Below are 21082 nucleotides of genomic sequence, written 5' to 3' on the forward strand. Positions count from 1 at the left end.
TTATCTTTTTTTGTTTTTTACGGGGTTATCATTGTCTCAAATACGTTTTTATTTTTAAGTTGGTTCTTAATTTTGTTACCATATATTTTATCTTATAATTAATTTTTTTTTATAAAAAAAAATTAGTAAAGTCAACAGAGTTCATGACACGATTTACTAGGAGACTAATTAAGTTCAATCCAATATATCATTGTCCTAGTAGTTTTTGTTGAAAGAGTTGTCATCTTGAAATTTTCTCTGAAGTTAAGCCATGCTTTTACCAACTATTAAGATTGTATTTGAATTCATAAAATCAATCAATTTAATTTGGAATAACTCCTGCACAATTTAGTTTGAAACTTGAGTTAGACAAATAGTTAAGTTAGGAGATTTCAAAATCGACTCATTAAGTTAGGTTGAATAAAACAATCAAAGAATTCTTCACACTCTTAACATATTTTTATATTTTAAAAAATTTGTTCAGCACGCTGCGTAGCAGGGGCTGATAGATTAAATCTAGCATTATTATCAGACCTAAGCATTCTAGATCTGTCATGGCTGTTAGATTCAAGTATCTTGGGTCTGATAGAGAGTTAAGTGGAGGTTTAAAAATTAACTTGCTTAGAGGGTGTTTGAGAGTGTGGTAACGATTGCTTTTCAAAGTGCTTTTCATTTGAAAATACATCAAAATAATATATATTTTTTATTTTTTAAAAATTATTTTTGACATCAGCACATCAAAATGATCTGAAAACACCAAAACATATTAATTTGAAGTAAAGAAAAAAATATAAAAAATTTAATTTTTTTAAACATTTTTAAAATGAAAAAATATAAACTCTTAATTAGGTTTAAAAAAAATTTAAAATATTTTTCATACTAATAATATTTTTTAAAAATTTATATTTACCTTCAGCAAAGCGCAGGAAAATATACTAGCTATGTTATATTTGATGCAAACAAGGAGAAGCTTCTTGTAACGCGCCAACGGGAGTCAACAGAGAAGTAAACAACAGTTAGACACGTGTCATCTCTTGCTTGCCTTATAAAATTCTCCTGACGCTCTCAAATTACGCTCACACATGACAGCGTTTGGTTAAAGAAAATAAAATGCATTTTGCTGGTAGGACCTACTAAAATCAGAGATTGAACCGCAGGTTTCGAGTAAACGAACTTCAACAGTGAAGCATGGCTTCACTGTTCAGTAAACAGTGGAGCCATGCTCCACTGCACACTAAACAATTTTTTTTTATATAAAAAAAAAACATTTAAAGTTTTTTTTTTTAAAAAAAAAATCAGTGCTGTTAATTAATTGTACTCGCATTATTCACGTGAACAATATTTTTTTTTATTTTTTTAAAAAATTAGTTTAAAATGAATTAAATTTACTCGTACTATAATCTCAATTTTATTCATGATAATATTTTACCTAATTTTATTACACGCAGGATAAATCATGAAAACTGTAGTTATTACCGAATGAATTTTGTACATAATGAAATTGTTGATTTTTTTAAAAAAAATTATGTTTTACTCGAAAAAATAATATTTAATATTATTTAATAACACTACATAAATTAAAAGGATATCGTATGATGACGTAGCATTTGTGAAATTTGATCGCAATTTCAATTATGTTCTTGCCGGATCCAGCCTAATTAAAAAAAATTTAGTTTTTATTTTTATTGTATTTTATTCAAAAAAAATTAAAAAAAATTCATTTTATAAAATAACAAAAAATTCAAACCACAGCCACACAATAGCTCCTACAGTACCAAACACACTATTATAGCAACACGCCCCGCCACTGCTCTCCATCTCTTTCCCTTTCAATTCAAGCAAAACAAACAAAAAAAAAATAACTCAGAGAAGAAGCAATTCTCAGTTTAAATATCTCCGCCGGCATATCCGGATGGACACCCGCCGCCGTCCACCTAAACCACGACGCTCAACCTCCTCTCAAGATGGTGGTGGTCACCATCTCCATCAGAAGCGACTTCCTCCTTCCATCGACAACAGCTCTCCATCACCGCCACCGAAAGCATCAGACGCGCTTCCCCTCCCTCTTTACCTAACAAACGCCATTTTTTTCACGCTTTTCTTCTCCGTAGCCTACTACCTCCTCTACCGTTGGCGTGACAAGATCCGTAACTCTACGCCACTCCATGTCGTTACTTTCCCCGAAATCGCCGCCATTATTTCCCTAATGGCTTCCTTTATTTACCTTTTAGGTTTTTTTGGAATCGATTTCGTTCAATCATTCATCACGCGCTCTTCTCATGACGCGTGGGAGTTAGAAGGTTCCGATCATCCTAATTTCCTCATCAACAAAGATCACCGCCTTGTTACTTGCCCTCCTCCCGCAAGTATCGATCCCATTCCCAAACTACCCAATCCTGAGACAATAATTACACCTTTAGCCTCCGTAGAAGATGAAGAAATCGTAAAGTCCGTCACAGAAGGAACACTACCTTCTTATTCGCTTGAAACAAAGCTCGGTGATTGTAAACGAGCGGCTGTGATTCGACGGGAGGCGTTACAGAGGACGACAGGGAGGTCCTTAGAGGGTTTACCTATTGAAGGATTTGATTATGACTCGATTTTAGGACAGTGCTGCGAAATGCCGGTGGGATACGTACAGATCCCGGTGGGGATTGCCGGCCCTTTGTCGCTAAACGGGATGGAGTTTATGGTCCCAATGGCGACGACGGAGGGTTGTTTGGTCGCGAGTACGAACAGAGGGTGTAAGGCGATTTACGCTTCAGGTGGGGCTAGCAGTGTATTGTACGCAGATGGAATGACTAGAGCTCCTGTTGTTAGATTCGAGACGGCGAAACGAGCTTCAGAATTGAAGTTTTTCTTGGAGGATCCTGATAATTTTGATACTCTGTCCATTGTTTTTAACAGGTCAGTTTTCATTGGATTCTCTTTTTAAGTTGTCTATGTGTTTTAGATATTTTTGACGTTGATGGATGTCTACCAGTATCTATGGTGGTTAGGATTTTGGGATATTCTATGTAGTTGCTTTGTTTATTTAACAAGAAGATAAAGGGAAACTTGAGTTATGTAGATTGTAATGGAAGGAAAAGAAAAGTTGAATTTCCATTTTTGACAACCACCTACTTTTTAACGATGTTTGCAGGTCAAGTAGGTTTGGGAGGCTTCAAGGAATTCAATGCGCTATGGCTGGGAAGAATCTTTATATCAGATTTAAATGCAGTACTGGGGATGCAATGGGGATGAACATGGTCTCCAAAGGGGTTCAGAATGTGCTTGATTTCCTTCAGGCTGATTTCCCTGACATGGAAGTTATTGGCCTCTCTGGTGATTTCCTCGTCTTTTCTTAACTACACACATAAAGACTTAATTAGTTGGTGAAGTTGCCTTTGTCTTGCATTTTTTCTTCATATAGTCTCTGGTGTTGACATTGGTCAGCTATTTTTGATATTTTTTGTCGTTTAAGAGTATAAGAGTATTGCTTAGTGACCTTTTGTTTTAGCTTTTGCTTTTACTGGACATGTGAGTCATAATTTTGCTGTCCCAAAATTATTGTTCTGGATCCCAGTATTGTTGTTTTGAGTGTGAACATCTGTCTAGTTTACAGTCGTCTTTTGAAAAAGTTGGGATAGGCTCTCCTTTTACCTCTTTTTTTCATTTCAGGGCCGAGTCATTATTTTCTTTTACCCTCTTCATTTAAGGTTTAAGTGTCTTTTTGGTGTCCATAGAAGTTCATGGAGTTCATATGTTTCACAATTGGCTAGGTAATTATTGTTCGGACAAGAAACCTGCGGCTGTAAACTGGATTGGTGGACGTGGAAAATCTGTTGTTTGCGAGGCAATTATCAAGGAAGAGATAGTAAAGAAGGTGTTGAAAACAAGTGTGGCTTCCCTTGTGGAGCTCAACATGCTCAAGAATCTTGCTGGTTCTGCTATTGCTGGTGCTCTTGGTGGATTTAATGCCCATGCCAGCAATATTGTCTCTGCCGTCTTCATAGCCACTGGCCAGGATCCTGCACAGAATGTTGAGAGTTCTAACTGCATTACCATGATGGAAGCTGTCAATGATGGAAAGGATCTTCACATCTCTGTGACTATGCCTAGCATTGAGGTACTTAAACTATTAGTCTTTAAACAAGTGGATTTCTTTATGTAATGATTTAAACTATTAGAATTGAGTTTATTGAATTATTCGAACAATTATGATCCTTCATTATTGGAGTTTTTTATTTGGTAATTGGTGATTTAAGCTGACAGGATTTGTATTTCTATCAGGTGGGTACAGTTGGGGGTGGAACTCAACTTGCATCTCAGTCTGCTTGCCTGAACTTACTTGGTGTAAAGGGTGCAAGCAGAGAGGCAGCTGGCTCCAACTCAGTACTCTTGGCCAACATAGTGGCTGGTTCAGTTTTAGCTGGGGAGCTCTCTCTAATGGCTGCCATTGCACAAGGGCAGCTTGTCAAGAGTCACATGAAATACAACAGATCCAGCAAGGATATATCCACAGTTGCATCTTAGGGAGAAGGGAGTGGTCCAGCAATGAAATTGAAAGGGAAATAAAAGAGAAACAGCCTGAAAGATAGAAGAAGATTGTGGATTGGGGGGGGGGGGGGGGGGGGTCCAATGCTGTCGGTACCCATGTGACATTTGATTGGATCGCAAAGTTGTAAAGCTGCTATTGTAAATATTAATAATAAGAGTGTTTGGGATCGGTTTTATTTTCAAATTGATTTTTTTTTTAATGTTTTTGTAGGTGTTAATATTAAAAATTAATTTTTTAAAATAAAAAATATATTATCTTAATAAATTTACAAGAAAAAATAACTTTGAGAATCAATATTTATTATAATTGCAATCACTAACGGAGGTGGGCGGGCGAGAGGGATGAGAAGATGGATGTACAAGCATGGCAGTATCTTCTGATGACAAGGAGGCGAAAGCTACTCCCCACCCCAATATTTGGTATATGCTCTGTTGCGAATGTTTAAGAACCATTTCCTCTCTATTCTTGGATGTTGGGGGGGCGGGGAATATATTATGTTTGGAGTTGGGGGGGACCAGAGAGAGTTGTCTTTATGTCTTTCGTTATGGCACCATTTTATTACCCGAGAGAGAGGGGAAGACCTTTGATAATATTAAATTGGAAAGTCATTCTAGTTCCCGTGGGGCTTGTAGTTAAGTTAGAGAGTTGCATTTATGGAATGTTTGTCCGGTCTGTCACGTATTATGGTTGGTACACGTAACGATTATACTAAAAGGGCATGTCATTTTCCTGTACCCATACACACACCTTACTATTCATTACGTAATGAATAGTGGAGTGATGTTCATACTCTTGCCTAAAATATTGATTGACTTTCAGCCGAGAGTGTTTTGGAATCTTTTCACTCATTATTTTTTTTTTTTCACTCACTATTGATTTGTTTCATGATGTTTATATATATATATATATTCATTGTTTGAATGAACATTAAAATAATCAAAATACTCTTTTAAAAAAAAATATTCAATTGTTTCGGGTAGGTGTATTTAGATATTTTATTTTTCAATGTACAATATAATTACACATTTACCCTTAGATCAAAAGGATCTAATTCATAAAAATCAAGGGTATTAGGATCTTTTGATTTTTTTTTATTATTATTGTTGATTTGGTTGAAAGTAGTGCTGTAATTTAACATTAAAATAATAGTTTTTAATTGAGATAAGTTGATGACATGTTCACATCATATACAAGGATGCGGAGCCGCCGCACTTTTTAGGCGGCGTGTGCGGCAGTTCTGGTGGTAAATAATAATGATGATATTGATTTTAATAGTAATAAAAATAACAACAGTGAAGATGATGATATTAATAATAGTAGTAATCATATTTTTCATTCTTAATTTTTGAATTGTTATTTTTTTCAATCATTTTGTATGATTGAAGTTTTTTTTTTCAATTCCATCATTTGATATTTAATTTATTAAAAATTGAATTTTATAGTTTTTTTATTTACATTGAGTGCTTCAAGTCTAATGACTCTTATTATTGGTTTAAAAAGTTAACACATTTTTTTTTAAAAAAAAAAACTTTATGATCTTCTTTGTGTTTTTATTGGGTTGTTCGAGTTATATGATGTGGGCTGCAGGTTTGATGAGATATTCTATGGTGGCTTAGTGTTAATTAGCATTGTTGTACATTTATCATGAATAATTTTATTTTTTAAATTCATTTTAATAATTGAATATTATTTTTTATATAAAAAATTAGTTTAGTCTTATGACGAAGCGCTGACACCGAGTTTAATAATGTTTCTTTGACATAACATTAGCACTTGTTGTTCTTTGAAATACTCTTTAAATTATTATTTATTCTGAAAAGTATTAAATTAATCATTTGTTTTTATGTTATTTTAATGGGTTTAATGATTGATGATCGATGTAATTAAATCCTGTTCAAGGTTGATGTCAAGTCACCTTCACATTGTCATTTCGGAGGACATCTTTCTAGGTTTTTCTTTGTTGGATTGGTGTCCAATTTCAATGGAATTATAATAACCATGTAGTCTATGAATTGCGTAGAATTAAGATGCTTTGTTGCTTGCTCTAGAACATGGATATTAGGACAGAAATCCCAGAACTTCCTTGGAACAACGAGAACAAGCTGTGTCTCCATTGGACAAAAGAATTGTCTTGTAGTGACACAAATAAGCACAGGCACAGGCACTTGTTGTTAGTGCTGAGAGATATTTTGTGGTTGCTTAATGGACTTGCGTTTCAGTCCATGAACAAAGTGCTAATCATCATAATGAATAACAACAGTTGCCTCTCAAGTTAGGTGGGAGTGGTAAAAAAAGGTGTTAAGATCACCCCTCCTCCTTTTCTCCCTTCTCTATGCAATAATAAATACCAGCACAGTATTACTTAGGCAGTCAGTCAGGTCCAGTATGAAGGAGCTAGCTCTCTGTGTTTGTCCCATGCATGCATCTCCTCGATAAAAACATGGTAGCACAGCGATATCATCTGTGCCGAGGATATATAGTTGATAGCCACCACAACATGAGTTGAGTTGAGTTGATTTAATTTGAAGCTGTAGAAATGTCCGTGTCTTCTTGCCCATCGATCCCCTCTCCATCCATCCATCACACTCCGCTAGCTAGCTAGAAACACATGCATGGTTATGATTGGGGGATCAAGTTGAGCGCCAGGAAGAAAGTCCAATCATATAGATTTCATCGAGGATAAGGAATTTGAAATTTGCAGGAAAAATAAGTTAACACCCTCTTCTCTCTATCTTAATTTTCATATTTCAAGGGGACGATCCAACTTGAATATTGCCGCCTTCACAGCGAGAACGAACACGCCAATAGATAGATGGATAGATAGCCACAAACAATTTAAATGTGGATTTCCTTACATTTTATTTTTTTTATCTTTTTCCTTGCAATAAAGAGTATATATTGGGATTTTAAAGATCGCATTCAAAGAAATAGATTCATCTGGATGTTATATCTAATTTTTAAACTATATATATATAAAAAACATATCACCCTGATTAAGATGCTAGCCTCTCAGAGTTTGGATTGCCTTACTTCGTATCTGAAAGGATAGTCATTTAAAATATAAATAAAGGGAGAATGGCTTAAAGACCTTGGAAAATTGCTTCTTTTTTTAATGTTCTTTTAATATTTATAAAATAAAAAAGTATTAAATTTAAAGAAAAAGAAACAAGCTCAATTTTTTTTTATAAAACTTGTTATTTTAAAAATAAAATTTGATAAAAAAAGAAAAAGAAAAATACATGTTAAAATAATAATACAAACTCGGCTTGATGTGACTAGTTAACCTAGTTAGAACTCTATTGATTCACCGAGTTAATACATCCAACTCGTAACATGTGCTTTGGATAAGACTATGGGTCAGGCCAGGACTCGTTACTATGGATATCACCATGATGATTCTTACGTAATCATGGATGAGTCTATGGAGAGGAAAGGAGGCAATGGCTCCCTTTGTATATTTATTTTAATCTCTAACTTTATATACATCGAAGAGATCTTTAATTATATATTAAAGTAAAATTGAAAAATATTCATCTATGTAGCTTCTAAAAAATGAAATTTTACCTTAAGCTTTAATTGGTTGAAAACTATCTCAGACTCTGACTGTACGTGAGGTCCACGATTCTTCTGAAAGCACCTTAAAATAGAAATTTATCAAAAAGAAATTCTTACCAAATAGTTTGTTTTTTTTCAAAAAAAGAAAGAAAGTAAAAGGGCTCGGACGACGACCTGCCATGAGGCCAATGGGCTGTGGACTATGAGGCATGCCTAGTCCAGGGTGTTAAAAAGGTGGGCTGCCACAGCACTACAAGACAAACTAGACTTGGGCCTAAGGAAGGTGATGTGTCGACGATGATTGGGCCTTTGCAGATGTGCATATGTAACCGGACACGTAGCTGCTGCAAAGAAACTGACCGGCGGTGAAAGTCATTCGTGTTTACTTTACCGCAACTATCCGTGGGCGGCTATTGGGTATAGTACTTGATTAGATTAGATCAGCTCAGCATTTCTATAAATCCTAAAACAGTTGAATTAAAAAGCAGTAAGAAACAAAAACCCTAAATTGAAAGGAAAAAAAATGTCGAGCGGGTGGAGAAGAACAGTGGGGAATGTGAGGTCGTTTATAGGGAATTCATTGGGAGGGCTGAGAGGAGGAAGTAATGTAGCGTCGTGGATCGTTGCAGGAACTTTAGCTTACTATCTATGGATTAAGCCATCACAAGATCTTAAGCGACAACAAGAGGTTTGCTTCGCTACCTCTTTTCATCTCACAAAATTCAATACTACTAGTATTACTCGATTGATTTCACTTTTACTATTGGATTGAATTGACTCGGCAGGAAAGGGCAGCACTTGCCAGTTCTGATCCTTATCGTTACATTGAGAAGCGGAAACCAATTCCTGATCCACAGGTCTTTCTTGTAATCTTTTTTTTTTTTTTTTTTTGCTATGATTGAATCATGGATTGGAATTGGGTGAATTGTGTGCAGGAAACTGGATTGATATACGGAAAGAAGAATAGAACAAACAAATCAGAGGAATAATTTGCTATAAAAATCGCATGCTTATATTACTTGTAAGTTAGATTTGTTTAGTTACTGTTTTATTAATAGTAAATCTTTTTTTCCCCCCTGCAAGTTGCAATAAGAAATGGAAACTTAAGTTTGTTTGTTGAGAGCCTAAATAATTATTATGTCTATTATGTTAGCATTGTGAAATTTCCAATTAAATTGTAATATACTCGAATTTGTTTCCCCCCCATATAGGTTATTTTCCAGACTGTCAATGATTTGGATAAGATGTTACGTGATTCATCCGGTTTGGTTGAAGGATTGCATCATGTAGTGTGATGTCAAAACAAGAAGTACTGAAGCTTGAATGGGTTTAGTTTAGTTTGTTTTAGTTTTGACAGTTTGTCCTGCTACTGAAATAAAGTTGGGAGAGAAATATTTAATGCTGGAAATTAGTTAAAAATGATGGGGTTGATTTGACCTTTGTCTAGCATTGGTCAAGTTACTTTAGAATATTGTGCTTGGATGAGCTTTAGGTCCAATGTTGCTCTAGTTATATAACGTAGAGCTATCTCTTGAATCCAAATCGAGAGCTATGAACTATTTTGATCCCCATGACATCTTTATCTACCGTGCTCAATGAGATATGCCTGTTGTTGGAGGCTACGAACTTCCCATATGCTGCGCATTCCATGTGGACATGACTTCTAAGATTTTGTGCGCTAACAAATTCCTTTTATGTTGCCATTTTTAACCAGAAATGTGGTTCTAGCTACTGCTTGTAGCGTAAGTAGTGACCCATTCTTGGCTGCCTTTTTTAATTTCACCTTCTAATCGTGTGCTTAGTAATCTGCTTGAAAGTGCTTTTCGTTCTAAAAAGCATCAGTTTTTTGTATGGTTTTGACATCCTTTTATCTGAACCATCAAAAAGCTCAGAAACAAAAGGCTTGGATGGTTACTTTTTCAACCCAAATTTACTTTGAGAAGCACCTGAACCCGCAATACCAAACAATGTTTAAATAATTGTCTCGTGATCTAAGCTGATGAGCATGCACTAGCCTTTAAGCTTCAGGTTGACTTGAGATTTTGGTTGATTTTAGTAGACATGAGAGTTAGGATAGCTTCATGGTCTAGTGGCAAGGTTGCTGAAAACTAGAGAAGGTTCTTGAGGATGTTGCCGCAAGTATGGTTTATGCTTGGAGGAGAAAAAAAATGTAGTCAAAATGGCGTTGATGTGCCATATAGAGGGCCATAAGGAGGAAGCTTGTGCATCGTTGTGGTTTGGAACTGTACATTCAGAGGCCAGATAAAATGGATGAAAACCATGTCATGCAGTGAATTTCTAGAAGGCAGTTTTTCCTTCACTACGATCAAGGGACAGGTTAGAATGTAGAGCAGAGGGAGATGGAGAAGGATGCTGTCAAATTGGTGTTGCATGCAACACTAGTCTATAATGAATGTATCTCTAGTCGCATCTCTATTCATCTATTGTAGGTATATGCTTTATTTTCCCTAAACTGAAATGTGCAACTGTTTACCTAACCCAGTCCTCTGAGGTGCGGTGGAAGTCCCTTTTCTTTTCAATAATCTTTCGAAGACAGCGCAAGCTAGCCTTCAACTAGGAACAAACACAAATGAAACAATCATCGCCTATGTTTTGAAATTTCGGCTGTGCAGGTTACGAGTATATCGGCTCGTTAACCTGTAGGCCGTCTTTAAGGTTATGGGCCAGGCACGACTCCATATAGAACTTGTGCAAATGGTGGTGTCAATGTTGATATTGGTAGTGTCATGTATCAAATGTTTAAACTCGGACTCTGCCATTCTTGTTTTCTTTCAGAACCTCAATCAAATGTTTTTCTAGCTGATGTTGCTCCTGTAAAATCCAAAACAAGCAGGTGTGGTCTACTCCATGTCAAATAAACTGTCTTGTGAATAGGTAAAAGCTCCGCTCGAAAAAACAAAAACAAGTAAAAACTGAAAGGTCTGGACCGGAGAAGGGTAACATTGGGCCAATTGGCTGAAAAAAAGAGAAGAAAATAGGAGGGAGAAAGGTTTAAAGAGAGAAACAGAGGGTCGATCCATGGTAGTAGATGGTTTGATTATGTTCAACTTGCTAGGGGGTTTCATATCCTGAGCTGCTGCTTATGACAGGTTGGATCGAATACCAGACTGACTCTTAGATGCCCTCTGAGCTCTCATTTATTATTTTCATCCTCTGATCCGAGCCAAACCTCAAACCTTATTTGAATCGTGGGCAACTACATACAATTGAGATGATCCGGTATATTAGCACTTCATTCCATGCTGAGCATGGTCGCTGCATTTTATTCTTACATGGTAATTCTGTAAGAACTGGAATTCCATACAAACCAAATGCACCCACCCAACTCTAGGGGATGTGAAACCTGTCCTATCGCCGTGGGCTTTGCTAGCTGAGCTCACAGATAGGTTCAGGAAGGGGACCGCGACAAGATGTGCCAACCTCACAGACATCACACCTATAAACGGTGTGCTGTCATCTAAATCAATGCCTTGTGAATATTAACTGCCCTGGGATATAATGTGTCGTGTTAAATTGAAGTGACGAGACTTTTCAGTATAAAACAGAGAGGGGATTACCACTTGTCCTATCTTGTCTCTTCTGTTACGATACAATAACTAAAAGTTGCTCTGAAAGATAGGCTTGTCTGCAAACTACGTGCTCTGCCGGACTGGTTTCCACTTTGAACCTGAATCGAATGCTTTGTTCCAGCTCTTTTTTGCACTTTTTTGCTCGAAACTAGCAAACTAAATAGTACACGCTTCTCACCGCTCGAAACCAAGGGAAATTCTTACTCCAATGGGTTTTGAAAGCAAAAGAGCCCAAAGGTTGTGGACCCAAAAGTAGCATCGACCGGGTCGTCGTATCTGGAGCTGGGATCAAGTTCAAGGCACAGGTCAGGAGACCCCAAGATGTACAAGAGGACAGGGTCACATGATGATCAGCTTGATGGTAGACAACTGCGCGATTTATTGCTAAATCATCCAGGTGGAGCTCGGTCACGTGAACCCTGTCCTCGTCAGCATGTCTACGTGTCACTTTTGGGCAACTTGAAGGCCCCACTTTCAAAGAATTCTGTCACTACACAACAACAAAGATTTGGACATTTACTAGCTCACTTGACTTTGTAATGGTGTATCGATCGAATACTCGAACTTTGAAGCGGTACGTCTCCCCTGCTTGGTCTCCTAATCTCATGATACCGACTGCTATTGTAATCACTTGACAAACCCTACTACAGGATACAGCTACTGGGTTCGTAATCGTAACATGCATTGGAGAATCTGTACTTGGCATGAAAAACTTGGCTCCTAGCAGAGCTCCTCATTGAACCAGCGATGGCAAGGTTTCCCGAGGGTGAACCAATGACGAGTTAGTCACCGGTGAGTAAAACTTTTGGGGGCCCTGCCATCAGAAATGAAGGGATTTTGTCCGGGGGATTGGATCGAAAATGATCCCTAATAGGAATTAGAGGGCTAGATGGGGTCGGTGGGCACCCCTACACACTAATATGATTTAATTATAAAGCCATCAGCAACTTGCTCATGCTTTTTAATACTATATGGTTAAATTATTTGATAGTGCTGTTAGGCTTTTGTCAAGCTTAATCCCCCTTTAATTATTTTCACCAACCGGTCCCAGCTTAACTTTGAGTCGTGGGGCCACTTCACTTGTTGACAATTGACATAATATAAACTACCATGTTAGTATTTTGTTTCATTTTGAACTTTTGCACTGAATTTTAGTGGCAAGCAAGCATGCATCTTAGCGAACCATAAATGACAAGGAAAAGAGAAAACTGGTTGATCATATTATTACCATGTTTTTTAAGGTTGCATTATGATCATAGCCATGATCTCATGTTGGAACACTGCATCATTAGTTGTGACAAATTATCAGCATAATATATATATATATATATATATATATATATATCCTTCCAAAGTTGGGCTCAAGTATTCAAAGTTGTACTCATCTCCTCCTAATAGCGGTTTTCTTATCGATTAGCTTCGCTATATTTGGTTAGAGTCTCGACGGGAAAAACTAAAACTTACTTGATTGAAAGGATAGAAAGAAGAGATAGATTTAATTGTAAATCCTCGTTCGTCTCTTCATTCTTTCTATTTCAAAACAATAATTAAACACCATTAAAAAAAGAAAAAGAAAAAAGAGAGAGTATACTATAGCAAGCCCGATGCGGTCTCGACTTGAAAGAGGAAAAAAAATCATGATACGAGGGCTTCGATTTGTTGAGCCACTAATCACCAAACCTAAAGGCAGGCTATTAATATATAATGTAGTGTTTTAAAATAAGATGCTTATTTAAAGATAGTCGAGTGATTCCCACGTCAAGGGATTCGCACACATTATTTTTAATCCATCTGTTCTGAATTCAAATGTCTGTTTTTTTATTTATTTACAGATTATGCATATATATTTTATTATTGAGATGGAAATTAAATTAGTTTAATGCACTGAACTTGATTGGCTATGAACTGCATCAATACTATATATGTGTGTGTGTGTGTGTGGAAATATAATTTGATGAATTAATAAAATAAGGCAGTCAACCTCATATGCATGCGGCCATCAGTGAAAGGGAATTTAGTGTTTTTTTTAGGTTCAGTACAATACTTGTCATCTGTCTCTTGGATTTGCTGTTTGTATGGCGAAGTATACATTAAAAGAAATAAATTAATTAACTCATGCTATCCATTGAATGTATGCTATATTGTTAAAATATAGCTTCAATATTACATAGTTAAAAGGAATTTTATTTTATATTAGAAAGGTAAGAGGTTTTGTTGTATTTTATAATGTGAGGAACACCAAATAAATAGACTTGGATATTAGAGGAAAGATTTGAAAGGAAAATCAAAAGGTAAAATGATTGAGAAATATATTATTGGATATTAAGTTATGGTCACAATTGATGTCATTTATCTTCTTACACTGTGATAATCAAGCAACTATCACTAAGATCATTTAATAAATTTACAATGAAAAATCTAGACATATCAGCTTGAGACATGAATATATAAGACAATTAACTTATGATGGGATAATTACCATTGTGCATGTCAGATCTTACAATAATCTAGTAGATCCTTTCACTAAAGATCTCTTAAAATATTTGATATGGGATTAAGACCATTTAATTAAATTTATTGATAATAGGAACCCAATTTTTACTAGTACCTTTACTAGTTAGGAGTTTTATGAGAACAAATTATTAGTAAGAGTAGTGTATATTAATTTGTGTATGAAATCAAGATTTACAAAATTAGTATTCTATATAAATGGGAGGGCGAGTGATTAACAATATTAATGAAATCTCAATGTAAGAAGAAAAATTCACCTATATGAACATATGAAGTGGTGTTGCTTTAACAAAAGTTTGGGAAACTTTGTAAATGTTCATGAATTCAGGAAGTAACACAAGGCCATATATATTAGTGCTGAAATAATGATGAACTTCTGTTTTGGATTAATTGGATCATGTGTGTAATATTTCTGATTTTATTAAATAAAATCTTGATTTAAACTTTTTTACCATCATGATTTTTCTTTAGAGTTTTGAAATGCTTACACTAAGAAGAGATTTAAATCTAAAAATACCTTCTTTTATGTATGAAACATGGCACCATCTAATATTACAAGTTAAGTGGGAAATTGTTGTTAAAATATAACTTGTATATTAGATAGTTAAAGAGAACTTTATATCACATTGGAAATGTAAGAGGTTTGTTATATCTTATAATATGAGGGACATCAAATATCTTATAATACGAGGGACATCAAATCAATAGTTTTTATGTTGGAAGGAAGATTTGGTGGGAAAGCCATTGTCACGGGGTTAATTTCTCGTTGAAAATTTCAGCCCCTATACGGTAGTCTAGTTCCACTAGACTCGGCCTTTCCTTGGGTTGATTCACTTGTGTTTGTCTAACAACTAAGTGTTCTCTTCATTAAAAGGTTTCCCCACACTCTTCATTTTTACGAGATAAACGAAACACACAAGTAGAAAAGTTGCATCGTATATAAATTAACACATAAGTTATTACAGGAACCAATCACAACCTTTATCAATCTCTTTTCAAATGTTTTTTTTTAATACTTTAAAATAATTTTTTTATTTTTAACATCAGTACATCAAAACAATAAAAAGCAATAAAAAAATATTAATTTAAATATATTTTTTTAAAATCAAAGTTTTAAAAAACAGGAGACAAAAGAAGCCTGATTATATTGTGGCTGTGCTGTCGCTGACTGTATTATTGAGGATTGAATTGTGGTCGAAAAACGAAAAAGTCAAGCTCATCCATGAAGGCAAAAGTAACGTAAAGTGGTAGAATTAGAATGTATCAATATGGTCAAAGTGATAATAGTTTTTTCTTCCGGCTTATCTGTGTGAATTGAACATATATGGGGTGCTGGTGCAAGTGGTTGCAGAGAGATGGTGATGAAGAATGGAAATTGCATTAGTCTCCATTGTTGGAAGCAAGTGGGGAAGGTGTTTTCATGACTGAAAACGGGGATGTGATGGGTCGGCATAAATTGGACGTCAGGCAAGATTCAAACATGGCATGCCACTTCCATCCACTTGTTCTGGCGGACCCCGTCGACCCTGGACATTTGAGATGGAAGCTGACTGTCATGAGTCCAGTCAAAAACTCCCTTTCTGGGAGTTTATTTCGTCCTGCCTTGCAGACAAAGAGGAACTAAAAATGAATCCTGCAACTATTGTATCAATGGGAAAGAAATGAAAAGGAAAAGGGACTCATGATGTCAATAATAGTGCCTAGCTAGCTAGCTGTGGTGGATGTAATCAATTACAAATTCTCTTCGATTCATCTTCGTGGAGATATCATTCCTTTTGTTTTCACTGTCTCCTTTTTTAGGGAGAGAGGTTCTGACGATCTCTCTAAAAAAAAACCCTTCTCTTCTGTTGGATTTTGGAGTTGCCGGCCATTTTTCTGGCAAGAACAATCATTCAGGAAACCAAATAACTCCTATAATTAATAAAATGCACATACTTTTTGTTAAACTTGATCGACTGTATGGAATGATTTATAATAGATTCAATTAAAGATTTATCTGTAGAGCCAATGATTCTTCTTTTATTTTTCAATATCCTGGAGATTGAATATGGATTTGCTTGTCCAGTTTATTTGTATTGGTTTCATCTAAATAATCTCTTCATGTTTTTATAATTGATTAGAGTATATAATCTTGTAAAAACAAAAACAAAAATCACATCTTTATCGAAGAAGATTTTCTATAATTCATGGAAAAAAACTCGAATAACAGTGGTGTTTCTGGGGGGGAACGTTATGAGAGAAATAAGAAAATAATAATTAAATATTGTGAGAAACTTTTTGACCAGATAAACAGTAGAGTGTGACATAGCAAATCGAATGGTGACATGTGGAATGAGTCAGGCTCATTGGGTTCGACGACATAAAAGGTGGGTATGTAGTGTCAGGTCATGCAGTTGGGTATGTGGCTGGGGACTCCTGGGGACAAGAGCATGCTTTCTGGGTTGCCTTTTCCTTTTGTTTTTGCCTGCCTCTACAAAATTGGCCTCTCCCCCTTCCACATTCTCTTTAATTTGTGATAGATACAGTCAAATTAATTAGTTGTGTTTTGTTAATTAATTAATTATTCTAATAAAAATATAGATGGTAGAAGGAAAAAGAAACGTGGGTAGGGATATAATATTGGCGGAGATAATTTTATTATTTTCTTATGAGTCATGAGTTATAAAAAATGTTTGAATTTTGTATTAGTTAAGAAATACTGGAATGTTTTTCTTATGGTTTAAAAATAATATTAAAATTAGTTTAAAAACAGGTGGATAAATGGGGGGTCGTTAGTACTGGTACATGATAATAAAGGACCATGTACATACACGTACATGTAATCTAATTGATTAGATAAGGTTGACCAGGTACCGATGCTCGGACAACTCCCACGTGGTCTGATGTTGAGCGCACGTGACCGCTGTCTGGATTTTGCCTTCCCTTCCCTTGTGATGAAAAGTTAAAACTCACTACTACTGGTTCTCCTACTTTTGTAATTCGGTCAGCTCTTAACCCTCTGCTATAAATCTTGTTATTTTAATCCCCCCTGGCTGACAGAAAACATAGAAAGACAGGCATAAGATGAGACTAGAGAGACCATCTTTAAAAAGTAGAGGGACCGGTAATGATTTTTAGCCCTTCCCTTGCTGCTTAGCTTGCACGTGTAAATGGTAGAAGACTGTAAGTAGGAGAAGAAATCTCTCCAAGGTACAGTGGGTCCCCATGATTTACGGTGTGCTCGTGATGGTGATGATCAATCTAATCTGAATCTGATGATGGACGTGGCAGCCAGCCATATGTCTCTCAAGAGAAGCTCTTGCCATCAAGCATTCATTCCATTGTCCACGTGAAACCACGTTCTAAAGCTGCTTCTCGGTGTGGCTATGTTTGGTATATTTGATGGTGTTGTTGTTTATCCTGTTTTTTAAAATTGTTTTTTATTTTAAAATTATTTAGATTAATATTTTTTTATTTCTTTGTAGTTTTAATGCAGAGATATTAAAATTTAAAAAAATATATAAAAAATATTATTTTCCAATTGAAAAATAATTTTGCAAGATCATCTTGTTTAACATTATAGAGGATGTCTGTATTTTTAATGGCAACCTCTTTTTCTTCTTTCTTTTAAAAGAATAGCTGCAATTATGTTTGATTAGTGTTTTTTTTTAAGAAAAATACAAAAAAAATATTTGGTTTAAAGAATTGAGATAAATACAAAAATAAATTTATATCTAATATGATTTTAAAATAAATTTATATCCATTCAATATATAAATAGTGTTTAACTTGGCCTGAGAAAAAGCATCGACGAGAAGCAGTGGCCTGAGAAAGAGGATCGAGGAGAACCAGCGCCATTTATCTATCCCCGTGGAGGAAGACCAAGAATTATTAAAAACCAAAGCATGGAAATCATCGAAGATTTATATATAATTAAGTGGGTGGTTTTTCTGCGCTTGTTATTACTATGCATCATGTTTTCTTAAAATATTTTATACTTTAAAATATATTAAAATAATTTTTATTTTTAATGTTATCAGTTAAAACCACAAAAAAATATTAATATTGTACATGTTGCCTAATTAACAAAAAAACCTTAAGTATGTGAGTTTTATTGTAGCTATGAACATAGTTTATTTTATATTATTATAGCGAGAACATAGCGAGATTATCATTTTGTTTTTGGGTTCAAAAGACTAACACTCTTTTTTTAGGATAGTTTAGTCTTTTCTGGATGTCCATGGGACATTAAAAGATTTTTTAAGGTATGTTGGTCTTTTTCGGGTTTTTTTATGATAAAAATATGTTTTTATCTTCGAAGTCAATAAAATTTATAGCTATTAATCAATGGTTATTTTATCTTTTCAAAAATATTAAAAATGTCAAAATATTTATTTATCCCTTAGATCAAGAAAAATTAGAGTGGTTAATCGAGTGCTTTTTCTGTTTTTCACTTATTAAAGAACTGTAAAAATACGTTTTTTCTCTTATAAAAGATAAAAATCAAGGCATAAAATTAGGGGTATTTATGTCCTTTCACGATATATTTTTTTAATTCTTAGATTCATGGAGGGCATTGCAATATTTTTCATTTGAAAAAAAATATTTTTTTATTCAAAAAGTTGGTTGTTGGTGCTGATGAAGGCGTGTCGGCGCATGAGTGGTGCGTTCGATGTCATATAATGGCTAAACCTGTCTTTCCGTTTCGTCCCCAGAAGCTCCACTGTGTCCTCTTCCTTACAAGACGGCGCGTAATGGTGGATGATGGACAATTTATTGCCGATGATTGTTTCTTTTTCTTCTATTGTCTTTTCTCTCTTTTATAGAAATTGCACGTCTAACCTCTTTTCTTTAGCATTTTCAACTTTAGTCCTTGTTTATTTTCTTCCTTTGTCTTTTTATAAAAGTTTTTTATGTTTTTGATCTTGTCATAAAATTATAATTTGTCATATATTATTTGTTTTCAATTTGACACTTATTCTTTTGATTTCTGATATTTTTCCTTGTTTCTTTTGTTATAGTCTTGTTACTTTTTAATTTTATCATTCAATCAAAGTTTATGTTCTTTTATTATTTTAATTTAGCCCTTATTCTTTTAATATTTTTTATTTTGTTAAAGTTTTTTTCTTTTTAATTCAACCCTCCAATTTTTGTTATGCCCTTTAATTTTTTTTTTCTATTATGGTTTTCACCCTTATTCTTCTAATCATAGTTTTTTGTGCAATTGATTTTTTTCAAATTTTATCTTTTGGTGATTGATTGATTGGGGAATGAGTTTCGTAGTTTTTTTTATTTGGCATGCTTCTAATCTAATGACATGGATAGCAAGTTTGAAACATTAATACGGTTCGAGATTTTTTTTTCTTATTTTCCTTTATAATTTTATCATTCTACATTGTTTTTTTTTTTTTTTAAAAAAAAGAGTTTTAAAGTTATCTTCTCTATCAATTTATTTCGGTCTTATGGCTTGGACAATGGGTTTTGTAGCCCTTTTTCAAATAGATATTTTTTAAATATTTTGCTCGTATTTAATTTTTAAATATGTTTTTTTTATTATATACAAGTGAGTTTATTTTATATAAAAAAATATATTTTTTAAAATTTTATTCACTCAGCTTTGTATGTCTTCTATTCCTATTATTTTTTTTATTGATTTTAATAAATAAAATCCGGAGATACAAACGAGTAAATGTCTCATTTTATAATATCAAATATCTTGATCTATATTTATCTCTCAATTTTTCAAGTTTTTTTTATTTATTGTTAACGATTTTATTTTGTTTGTTTACATAGATGATTACTGATTTATTTGATTAAATACTTCTATTACCTTTTTTTGGTTTATATTTTAAATTTTTCATGTAAAATATTATATCAAAATAGTCTATATATTTTAATTTTTTTTATAAAAAAATTACAATTCACGGAGCATGAACCAGTTGTTGGTATGTAATTAATTTACGTGACATGTACTTTATGTTATTTCTTATATATCAACCCGGTTCATTGTATGAAACTAATTTTAATTAATTAGTGTAAAGAATTTCATTATCTATGATTAGTTTTTTTCTTCTGATAATTATACGTATATAAAAATGAAATGGTCTTTTACCGTAGAAAGGACACAATTGAGTTTTTCTCTAATTTTTCATTATAGTGGGTATTGTAGTAGTGATATACATGTAATTTTCATGTTTTTTATTTTTTATTTTACACGTAATCTAATTATCATTATTTTTTTATAATATTTTTTTTACTTTTTACTTTTTTTTCTTTACATTTTTTTTGAAAAAAAGATATTATTTTTTTATTCTCCATACTTTGAATGTTTATCACTCTAGACTTGATATTTTTATATCATTTTTTTATCTTCATTCTTTTATAATTTTATTTTTTTATTTATATTTTTTAAAAATATTATTACATAAAGACCGAGAAAATAGTGTTTTGATGAAGCAATTGTAACATTATCCTATTTTTCTACAACGTTAAAAATGAGATTAAGATTTTATATGTTTTTATTAACGCATATGATCTTCATTATATTTTATTATATGTAGGTGTTGACCTTTTGATTCATAGTTATATTTTCTTTTTACTATAAAAAAACACGTTAATAATACCTACATATTAATTTGTTTGTGTCAAAAAAAAATTATTTAATTTACAGCTAGCAAGTTGAATTAACATGTTAATATTTTTTATTATTTACCGGTACATATGGTTCTGGACTCATTTTATTTAAATACATGCATGTATTTTTTAATTTATAATTAAGACTTTTGTTGTAACAAATATATTTGAAAAGCTTGTATATATATATATTTTAAAAAATATTATTTGACTCACATCAAAATACAAGTCAAATAATTAGTGATTATCTATAATTACTCAGTATACAATAAATCAATTAAGCTAGGTGTTGACT

The 21082-nt window shown here is 33.6% G+C and overlaps 2 protein-coding genes across 5 annotated transcripts; both read left to right on the forward strand.

Moving 5' to 3' along the window:
- Nucleotides 1-1781: 1781 nt before the first annotated feature.
- Nucleotides 1782-4702, forward strand: LOC7494728 (3-hydroxy-3-methylglutaryl-coenzyme A reductase 1). Its single transcript, XM_024601892.2, has 4 exons — nt 1782-2886; nt 3122-3303; nt 3741-4087; nt 4252-4702. Exons 1-4 carry the CDS (start codon nt 1892-1894, stop codon nt 4492-4494), a joined length of 1767 nt encoding a protein of 588 aa, XP_024457660.1. The 5' UTR covers nt 1782-1891; the 3' UTR covers nt 4495-4702.
- A 3740-nt stretch (nt 4703-8442) lies between these two features.
- On the forward strand, nt 8443-10369 carry LOC7485664 (uncharacterized). 4 transcript variants are annotated; one of them, XM_052452744.1, is made up of 4 exons: nt 8443-8762; nt 8860-8931; nt 9010-9095; nt 10131-10369. In XM_052452744.1, the coding sequence occupies exons 1-3, from the start codon at nt 8598-8600 to the stop codon at nt 9061-9063; spliced, it is 291 nt and encodes a 96-aa protein (XP_052308704.1). In that variant the 5' UTR covers nt 8443-8597; the 3' UTR covers nt 9064-9095; nt 10131-10369. The 4 variants fall into 4 exon arrangements, with proteins under 4 accessions (XP_052308704.1, XP_052308705.1, XP_024456733.1 ...); XM_052452745.1 differs by having other exon boundaries at nt 10134-10369; XM_024600965.2 differs by lacking the exon at nt 10131-10369 and adding an exon at nt 9286-9709.
- Nucleotides 10370-21082: the final 10713 nt, after the last annotated feature.

This window comes from Populus trichocarpa, chromosome 5, assembly GCF_000002775.5.
Source record: "Populus trichocarpa isolate Nisqually-1 chromosome 5, P.trichocarpa_v4.1, whole genome shotgun sequence".
In the NCBI taxonomy this organism is placed as follows: Eukaryota; Viridiplantae; Streptophyta; class Magnoliopsida; order Malpighiales; family Salicaceae; genus Populus; species Populus trichocarpa.